The 10,189-nt window shown below is 44.1% G+C and overlaps 1 protein-coding gene across 1 annotated transcript; it reads left to right on the top strand.

Moving 5' to 3' along the window:
- The first annotated feature begins 19 nt into the window (after positions 1 to 19).
- LOC142558584 (uncharacterized) lies at positions 20 to 3,310 on the top strand. The gene is made up of 2 exons (XM_075670715.1): positions 20 to 664; positions 3,221 to 3,310. The coding sequence occupies exons 1-2, from the start codon at positions 20 to 22 to the stop codon at positions 3,308 to 3,310; spliced, it is 735 nt and encodes a 244-aa protein (XP_075526830.1).
- The last annotated feature ends 6,879 nt before the right edge of the window (positions 3,311 to 10,189 follow it).

The following is a 10,189-nucleotide window of genomic DNA, read 5'->3' as shown; positions in this document are numbered from 1 at the left end:
ACGCACTCTGCTTTATACCATGGGTCGACAAGCAAGGGACATCTTCGCCACCTTCAATCTTTCTGCAGAAGATTCGAAGAAATTTGAGCTGGTCAAAAAGAAGTTCGACGATTACTTCATCAAGGAGAGCAACGTTGTCTACGAGAGCGCTTGCTTTCACAAGCGGCACCAGATGCCTGGCGAGTCAATTGACCAGTTTATGACTGCTCTACACATCTTGGCGGACAAATGCGACTTCGGAGAATTCAAGCAGCGCCTCATCAGGGACCAGTTCATCGTCGGCCTGCGGGATGAAAAACTTTCCGAGTCGCTCCAAATGGATCCCAAGCTGTCTCTCGCAACAGCTCTGGCGAGGGCCCGCCTAAAAGAGACCGTTCAGCAGCAGCAAGAACTTCGAAACTGCAACGAAGTCCACGAATACACACCGTGCAAGCCATGTGAGGACGTCAATGTCGACGCAATGGGCTACCGCAGGAAACCGCGACGCAGCAAGGAAACCCGGCCGACATCAGCTTGTTCCGAGGGACCGTGCATCTTCTGCGGAGGTAACTCGCACCCAAGGACAGCCTGCCCAGCGAGAGGCCAGAGGTGCTTCAACTGCGGCTTAAAGGGACACTTTGGCAAGGCGTGCCTCAAAGGGACTTCTCCAGGCTACCAGCGAAAGGTACAAGTGTCATCTGTACAAAAGGACAGTGGGGAGGTTTTTTTGGGCACGGTCGAGGCGCCTCGCGCCAAAGCGCGTTACGTTCAGGTATTACTTAACTCCGTGCCTGTTTTTGCAAAGGTCGACTCAGGCGCAGAAGTGTCCGTAATTCCAGCATCATTTCCGGGACTTCCCACAAGCTTGGAAAAGGCCGACGAGGTCTTGACGAGCGCTAGCGGTGACCGCTTAAATGTTCTGGGCAAGTTTCAGGCGGATATATTTTGGGGGGGACAAACTTCGCGCCAAACGTGTTATGTGGTCTGTCCTTTGCGCCATGTACTGCTGGGTTTGCCGGCTCTCGAAGCGTTGGGAGTCATAAAGTTCGTTGACTCTGTAGCTCACAAGGAACCCAACTACGAAGTTTTGTGCCCTCAGGTTTTCAACAACTTGGGCAGTATGCCCGGGGAGTATACAATAAGGCTTAAACCAAATGCTGTTCCATTGGCAATAAGCGCACCGCGCAGGATTCCTATACCGCTTCAGGAGCCTGTAAAACGAGAACTCGAGAAGACGGAACAAATGGGCGTCATTCGTAAAGTCGAAGAGCCAACATAGTGGTGTGCCGGCATTGTACCTGTACAAAAGCACTCGGGAGATGTATGGATCTGCGTACACCTTACGCAATTGAACAAGCTTGTCTTAAGAGAAAGATACACATTGCCTACTGTCGACCAAGCACTGGGCTCTCTTGCCAGTGCAAAATGATTTTCCGAATTAGACGCGAATTTCGGCTTCCATCAGGTGCGACTCAGCAAGGCCTCAGAAGTACTGACCACGTTCATTACACCGTTTGGGCGGTACTGTTTCACTGGGTTGCCATTCGGGATTACATCAGCTCCAGAGTATTTTCAAAGAAGAATGTCTGAAATCCTGGCAGGCCTTCCTAGCGTCGTAAACCTGATGGACAATATTCTCATTTTTGGCGACAGCAAAGCGCAACATGACTCTAGACTATCGAACGTCTTAGCTAAGTTGGCCCAGTCTAACGTTACCTTAAACAAAGCAAAGTGTGTGTTCGGTGTTCGAAGCATAGGCTTTCTGGGCCATTTACTCAGCGAGGAAGGCGTACAGCCGGATCCGGCCAAACTCAGAGCCATTAAAGAGCTGAAAGCACCCTCTGATATAACGCAATTACGCAGTGTTCTGGGCATGGCCAACCACCTAGGCCGTTTTTTGCCGAACTTGGCGCAAACCACTGCCCCGCTACGGGAGCTTTTGCAGAAAGAAACCGACTGGGCTTGGGGCCCTGCTCAGAGCATGGCTTTTGAAAGCTTGAAATCTCTTATCTGCTCAGCAAAGTGCATGGCTATGTACGATCCACGCCTTCCCGCGATTCTTTCGGCGGACGCCTCGTCTTACGGTCTCGGTGCCGTCCTTTTCCAGAAACAACGCAATGGCGAGCGCCGGTCGATAGCGTTTGCTTCAAGGTCACTGACGAAAACTGAGCAGCGCTATGCGCAAGTGGCAAAGGAGGCACTTGCGTTAACATGGGCTGCCAATAGATTCAACGAATACATAAGAGGTATTGAGGTGATGCTTGAAACAGATCACAAACCTCTCGTTTCGTTGCTAGGTAAAATGCCTATTGATGTGTTGCCGCCAAGGGTTCAGCGCTTCAGAATGCGGCTGATGCGGTATCACTTTAATATTGTATACGTTCCCGGTAAAAGCTTGATAACGGCGGACGCTCTTTCAAGAGCACCGACGAAAGAAGATAAACTAGCCGGTGAACTGACCGTCTCGGAAGTGTCGTCTTTCGTGAAAGCATGTGTGCAAGGGCTTCAAATGGGTGACAATTTTGTTAACAGAATATGCGATGTGCAAAAGACTGACGTCGTTTGTCAAGCCTTGCTTAAGTTGTGTCGCCAAGGCTGGCCAAAAAAACCAAAGCTTCCTTGCTACTTAGTTTTGTACTGGCAAGAAAGAGCACTAATTGCCGAATGCAATGGCATGCTGCTAAAAGGGACCAGACTGGTGGTACCTCAGTTCCTAAGAAAGGAAGTACTAAAAAAGCTACATGATGGACATCAGGGAATCGCGAGAACTAGAGCTTTGGCAAAGGAATTGGTCTGGTGGCCAGGCATCGGCGAACAACTTGCGCGGCAAGTGAAAGAATGTGTTACTTGTGCGCGCTTTGTCAGCCAGAACTCGGAGCCATTGATTTCAACCCCAATGCCAAGTTTCGCATGGGAACGAGTTGGGGTCGACTTGTGCTTTATTAACAACTGTCATTATCTTGTCGTGGTCGACTACCTGTCATGGTATCCGGAAGTAGCCCTCCTTCCCTCAACAAAAGCTAGGGTGGTGATAGAAAGGCTAAAAAGCATTTTTGCACACCATGGCATCCTGGAGACCGTAGTGACAGACAATGGACCACAATTTTCTTGTACAGAGTTTGATAAGTTCACATGATTATGGCTTTGGTCACGTCACTACTAGCCCTAGGTACCCTCAGGCTAAGGGGGAAATTGAACGTATAGTGCAAACAATTTTAAGCGCCTGATCCTTAAATCTAAGGACCCGTACTTGGCTCTGCTTGCCTACAGGGCAACCCCAGGCATTCTTGGCCCTAGTCCGGCTGAAATCCTCATGGGCCGGCGTCTTTAGGACAAGGGTTCCAATGGCGCCGCAGCTGCGTGGTCCAGTGCAGCCACCGCTGCGTAATCTTGCGGCCAAAGACAGTGCCAAAAAGAAGCTACAAGCACGGTACTACAACAGGCGCCACAGAACCCAAGAATTGAACAAACTAAAAGCTGGTGATTCTGTTTGGGTAACGGACATGAAGACCAGAGCAACGGTGCTCGCCACAGCCGCTACACCGCGGTCCTACATAATACGCACCCAGGATGGGAGTACGCTGCGGCGTAACCGACGAATGCTCAACCACTTACCAGAACAGAGGAAGGCAGAAGGCAGCTACGAGTTTCCAAACGAAAGTGATTCATCCGAATTGGTTTTTACGAACAGGGAGTCACCCGCTACCTTAACAGATTCGTTGCCTTTAGCATCGAGGGCTATGACTTCAACTTTCGTACCTTCTGCTTCAGTGACTGTGACCAAGTCTGGTAGAGTGGTTAAGCGACCAGTTCGATAGGGAATTGATGAATAAGATTTTGTTCGTGGTAGATTACCACTGAGGGTTCTTGCTTCTTGTTCATGTGCGGGTGTGCTAAATGTCATGCGCGAAAACCACTTTCATTTTGCAAAAGGGGGGATGTGCTGGAATGTATTTCTCTGCGGCTGAAAGCACGCTCCCGCAGGGCGCGCCGAGTCATTGCGCCTGACGCATGTATGGAACCACGTGTCACTGACGTCACGCTGGTTCTACTTAAACGGCTGTGGAAATAAAGATGGGGCTCTTTCCCCTTGCTGGCGTTTTGGACTACAGTCGTCTCCTGTCTTTTGTCGATCACGCACTGATAGCGGCGGCGCCGATACGACACTTTACATATGTATTGTTTCTCAGCCTGCTAAAATGCCCAGTGGGGATTGCAGTATTGATAAATAAATAAATTTGGTGACATGCACACTCAAAAGTGTCGCATTTATTTAAGCACTGAAAATTATGCAATCAAACTAATTCCGAGCACAAAACACTGAATTCCTTTAAGGAAATCTAGAGTGTTTTCTTCATCCTAACTAGTCTCTCCCTATCCCCCAATCCTACCTCCACTGCTGTCGGCAGCTAGACGGTTGCTGTGCAGTCAGCAATAATTTTCTTCACTTTAGGGTCATCCCATGTGAAATGTCCCAGATGCCAAAAGTGACCATCATTGAATTTCTTGAAAAAAATTGGGCTATATGGCTGTTGTGTGAATAAGGTTTCACCAAAGTATTTTCGTCGGAAAAAATTTTTGATCACATGAGCGCTCTGAAATTTCCGCAAGGAATCAAAAGTTGGTTGGAGGTACATTTCTTTTATTCAGGTTTGAAACTAGGTGCAATAACAAAATTTATTTTAGAGCATTTTATTGGCATCCTTCTTTCATATGACATCATAAGTGAACATATTTTAGAATTTTCCATGTTTATTTGGCTCAGTAAAAAGCAATGAAAGTTGCATCTTTAGAATTTTTTTGCATTAACTGTGTTATTTCTTCAGCTACAATAATTTTTCTCCCTTTTTGCCTGTTGCTGAAAATAATTTGAAACTATTAAAAAATATATTTTTTGAGCATAGCCTTAGCCACTTTTGCACCATTAAACCACATTTAATTAATTACTTTTTGAGTAAAATACCTCTGTTGGCAAAAAACTAATTTCTTGTGATATTCAGTCCAGATTAAAGCCCTCCAGATAAAAATATGTCACATAGCTCAATATACGCACTAACCTCTTAGCTTATAATTTATAAATTTTTATTTGAGTAAATTTTGTTTGAAGCGAGAAAATAATTCTTGAAGTCAACAACCAATATCACCAGTAGGCACCACTGCGTATATGCCGCAGCTCTTTTCGTCATCTGCTTGTCATCATGTGTGCGTCGTTGTCTGCTCTTCTCCTCATCGTCTGCCGCCCAGCAGACAGCTGCTAGTATACGGGGTGATCATTTATCAGTTTTATGGGATTTTTAAATATCGCCTGTTGCAAATACCACAGTTATAGTCCTTGAGCTGGATTATTCAGAGAGGCGGACATTACTTGCACCAAAATTTGAAACACATATTCAACGACTTAACTAACATTCACTAATTATCTTCCTATTTAGTTACTGTATAGCACGTAGTGAAATTATAAATTGTAGCCAGTGAGATTGTCAGACGTATTCAATTACAATTAATTTCCAGAATGACACCAATTTCGAGATATCATTTCCCAAAGTATGGGACGAAATAGTCACTTTTGTGCTTGAATGCATAAAAGAGCATTTTGTTGAATAAAGTAAATGGACCAGCAGTAAATTTTTACGGAAAGTTTAATGGCATATATTTTGAAACTGGTGGCATTCTGGAAATTTATTCGAAGTGGATACGCCTGACAATCTCTGCGGCTAAAATTAGTAAATTTCAGTATGTGTTGTTCAATAATTAATGAAGTTAATTAGTGTATGCTTGTTGCTTCGTTCAATATGTGTTTCAATTTTTGATGCTAGTAATGTCTGCCTCCCTGAACAATTCAGCTCAAGGCTAGAACTATGGTATCTGCAACAGGCGATTTTTAAAAATTCCAGAAAACTGAAAAATGATCACCCTGTATACTAGCAGACGACAACGCACAGATGACGAGCAGATGACAAGAGTGGTGGCATGTACGCAGTGCCTTCTGGTGATATTGGTTGTTAACTTCAAAAATTGTTTTCTTGCTTCAGACAAAATTTACTTGAACAAAAATTTCTAAATCACAAGCTAAAAGGTCAGTACATATATTTAGCTATCTGACATATTTTTACCTGGAGGGCCTTAATGCTTAAATTTGGCTTGAATATCACAAGAAATTCATTTATTGCTAACTTTGGAGGTATTTTTCTCAAAAATATATATTTAATAATAACTTCAAATAATTTTTAGCAGGCACTATAGTAACAGCCAGAAAGGGAGAAAAATTATGGTAGTTCAAAACATAACGCAGTTTATGCAAAGAAAATGTCTGAAAATGCAACTTTTATTGCTTTTTTACTGAGCCAAATAAACGTGGAAAATTCTAAAATGCATTCAATTATGATATCATGTGAAAGAAGGATGCCAATACAATGCTCTAAAATAAAATTTGTTATTGCACCTAGTTTCAAACCTGAATAAAAAATATTTACCTCCAACCAACTTTTGCTTCTTTGTGGAAATTTCAAAGAGTGCTCACGTGATCAGTCAGTCAAGAACTTTATTGAGGTCCTGAGGAGTGTTAAGCCATTGGAGATCCTACGCGGGGAGCTCCTTGGGCCGAAATCCTAGCCAACACCCAAGTCGGTATGGGAACGTGGTGACGCTCCGCCAGTTCTTGGGCTTTCTGGATGGCCTTGAACTGCAGTTTGAGGTCCGGGCTTTTCAGGGCTTCTTCCCATTCGGGCTCACTGGAAGCAGGGCCCTTTGGTAATGCAGTGCATTGCCATAGCATGTGCGAGAGTGAGCAATAAAGTTCTGGGCAGTCTGGACAATTTGGCGGGATGTCTCAGTTGTAGTGATTTAGTAGGCCTCGTGATGGATACGAGTCCATCTGTAGCATTCGAAACGCGGCCGTCTGTGCGCATTCGAGTTTGACGTGCGGAAGTGGGTATTTGATTCTGCCTTTTCGATAGTGTGAGGTGATTTCTTGGCAAGGGAGTAGTGGGTCATTAAACTGAATGTCTAGCCCCTCAGAGGCCGTGGGACCATCACGACAGGCAAGTTCTCTCGCACGGTCATGGGTTTCATTGAGGTTTGGTTTTTGCGGGTGAATGTCTTTTCCCCATGTGAGCGGGAACCAAAAGATCAAAAATTTTTTTTCAGTGAAAATACTTTGGTGAAACCTTATTCACAGAATAGCCATCTATCCCAATTTTTTTCAAGAAATTCAATGATGGTCACTTTTGGCATATGGGACGCTTCACGTCAGATGACCCTTTACTTTTCTTTATTTTATCAAAAATAAAAAAACCAGTTACTACACACAACACACTTGAGCCAGAAAGAATGATGCAGAAGCTTCGATTGCTTTCTGAATGAATCCATGCCAATTTTTAAACGTATACATGTGCTCCTTATGGCTGAACAATTGCAGTGCCAAATTTCTGTCCAACAACCTTAGCATGAAACCGTGTGCTTTCTGTATCTTTTGCCTTGACTTCTTAATTCATTCACTATCCTGTGCCATCTTTCCCAGAACATGTTTTGTGCATAATGTTGAAAACAAAAGCATGTGCACTATAGACTAAGCATCCAACAGCACAAAGTGACATGCAAACTGGGAATATAAGTTAAAATACCTATTGCTCATAATTAATTCAGAGTGCACTTGGAAATAACTGCAGTGTCCAGATGGTTTCTAAACAAGTTGTAGCTGCACATCTGGGCCTTTGTTTTAGCAATGACACAAGTACAGGCAATTCTGAACACATAAATATGTGTGCCAGTAGATAAAACTTCTTTGCTTTTCAGTTTATGTTGACAATCCAGCAACTTGCGTGTTTGAACTGCATTAAAAAAGTTTGTCTGCCATTTACTGTTAGTGTAGTACTGGTTTATTGTATCAGGATAACATGTTGTCTGCTCTGTAAAATAAAGCATTTGGCACTGATACTCGCCTGGTTTGTCTGAAAGAATAAATAATCAGCAGACTTCAGCAATTCCACTGACTTTGAACTCATATTTACTGCAACAGCAGCAGGCACTCAAAGTGGACACTGCCATAATCTCAAGAATAACTTATTCTTTGTAATGCATATAACATTCTCCTTGTCTGCTGCAGTACTGCATCTCGTGGCCTCCTAAGTATATACACAGATGTGGCCACCACTTATGATCTGTGTAGTGTACATCACCTGCACAAATTGCCAAGCTCTAGCTCGAAAGCTGTGCGATGGTGCAGTGGTTATTGCGTCCACCTCCTAACTGCACATTTATGCAGGGGCATGAATTCGAATCCCAGCCATGATGGCGAGCAAAAAGCAGTTTTGTTTTTCTTCACCCTCAGGCAAGATTGAAGGTGAGCACGGTAACGATGACAACTTGACGATGGTGGTGGTGTATAACCAAAAGGACAGACAGACATGGCACGTCCACTTTTGAGCTTGTACTTGCTGTTGCAGAAAAATGAAAAATCATTGTCTGCACACCAAGCCACTGGCAGCATGGCTAGGGTGTTTCTTGAGAAAAATGGACTGTCACTATATGCCAGCCACCATTATAGTCTTTGGCAGTTCAGTACTCGAGAGAGGCTCATCCCAGAAGTGCTTGATGGACCTGCCATTTGTATCTCCTTCGAGCAAAGGGCGAGTTCCCACCAACCATGAAGCACTGCAAAACACCCACTGCTTTTATAGGTACATGACATTGCGCCATATACGGGAGCCAGGAACACTATGGTAATTCATTTGTAACATTGTCACATGTGCATGGTGAGAATGCCACAAGCTATATGTGCCCATGCCAGACATCTTATGTCTGTAAAACTCTAAACAAATTCGTGTTACGGGTTATTACAATTACATGATGGTGCTGTGTGTATGGGGCTGGATTTCTGGCTCCGGAAACTTCTGGAAAAGGGTAGGTTTCTTTTTAAAGAAGCACGTAGCTTTCATAAAAATTGTTTGTCAAAGCTGGCTTCACCACAATAATATCGAATTTGTGGAGAAGCCTGTTTCTGCAACTTCAAGTTGTCTTTATTGGCGATGGGTTCAAAGAAGTGGAAAGTTGAAGGCCTCGTGCTGGCACTTTTTATTTCTTTGCTTCTTTTTCTGTAAGAAAACATTTGCTCCCGCAGCATATTTCTCACCTTATGATACATAATTAAGGATACAAAGTTCTGGCCATTTTGGTGAATTCAGGTTCTTATTCCAATTCTATTCGCGGAAGTCTTCCAGAACCACTTGCACGTTTTGTTGAAGCCAAAGATAATCGAGGGCAATAGCACTGGAGTGGCCTGCCCCGGTTGCATATTTACAGTTGCTAGTAGGTACAGCGAGGCATGGCGCTTGCGCAGACGCCGGACGTTCGCGCGCATGCGCGAGAAAGAGCGGGTGCGAGAGAGGAAATGTGGGGACTTTTGCTCATCATAATCGTTTAGTATTCCCTTCCCTTCAGGGACATTACATAAGGGGGGGAGACAGTGATGGGAAGGTGCCATACATCAGCTAAAAAAAGCAAACAAAGGTAACAGAAAAATAAATGATAAACTGTGTAGAAAACCTCAGGTATAAACAGAACAACGAAAATATCTCAGACTGAGTCGCATAAATTAAAAGAAAACTATACACGTAAATGTGAAAAACTAAACAAAAGTGGCAAAAAAGAGAAGGAAAAATAGGCGATGACGCAAGCAAGTCGGATTGCTGGGAGAGGAAAAGTGGCTATTTTGGGTTCAAATGGTCTGATAGTAACTGCCCAAATTTGGAGGGATTTGAATCTGAAAACACGGCTTCAGGAAGATTGTTCCATTCTTCTGTGGCTTCTAGGGCTAAGGATTTGTTGAAGGCGTTGGAAGAACCATGCAAACGCTGTATGCTAAGGGAGTTGAACAAACGGTGAGATAAGTGTAACGGAGCACATAAGTTCTTGCGCAGTGCAGGAAAGTTAAAGAATAATTTATGAAAAAGACAGAGCATTGCAAGTTCGCGGCGGAGTGCTAGGGGTTCAAGTCCAGGTAACACTGTGCCAAGGTGAGTACTGGAAAGTTATGAAGCGGGCTGCCCGGTTCTGAATGGCTTCGACCGACTGAATCAAGTAAACGTGGTGAGGGTTCCATATGGCTTAGGCATACGATCCATTTTAGAGCGGACGTATATTTCGTAATTTCTAGTTGCCTGATGGATAGAGGGGACATATCCAGCGCCATTCGGATGAAACCAAATGTTCA

The sequence above is a fragment of the Dermacentor variabilis genome, chromosome 9 (genome assembly GCF_050947875.1).
Source record: "Dermacentor variabilis isolate Ectoservices chromosome 9, ASM5094787v1, whole genome shotgun sequence".
NCBI lineage: Eukaryota > Metazoa > Arthropoda > Arachnida > Ixodida > Ixodidae > Dermacentor > Dermacentor variabilis.
The sequence above is the reverse complement of the archived record's forward strand: the minus strand, read 5'-3'. Positions and strand labels throughout refer to the sequence as shown.

Bases quoted from the DNA above. Each gene is read 5' to 3' on its own strand.
- LOC142558584 (XM_075670715.1), top strand. From the start codon at position 20: ATGGGTCGACAAGCAAGGGACATCTTCGCCACCTTCAATCTTTCTGCA. The intron at 665-3,220 runs GTACAAGTGTCA...CTTAAATCTAAG, and splicing joins CTCCAGGCTACCAGCGAAAG to GACCCGTACTTGGCTCTGCT.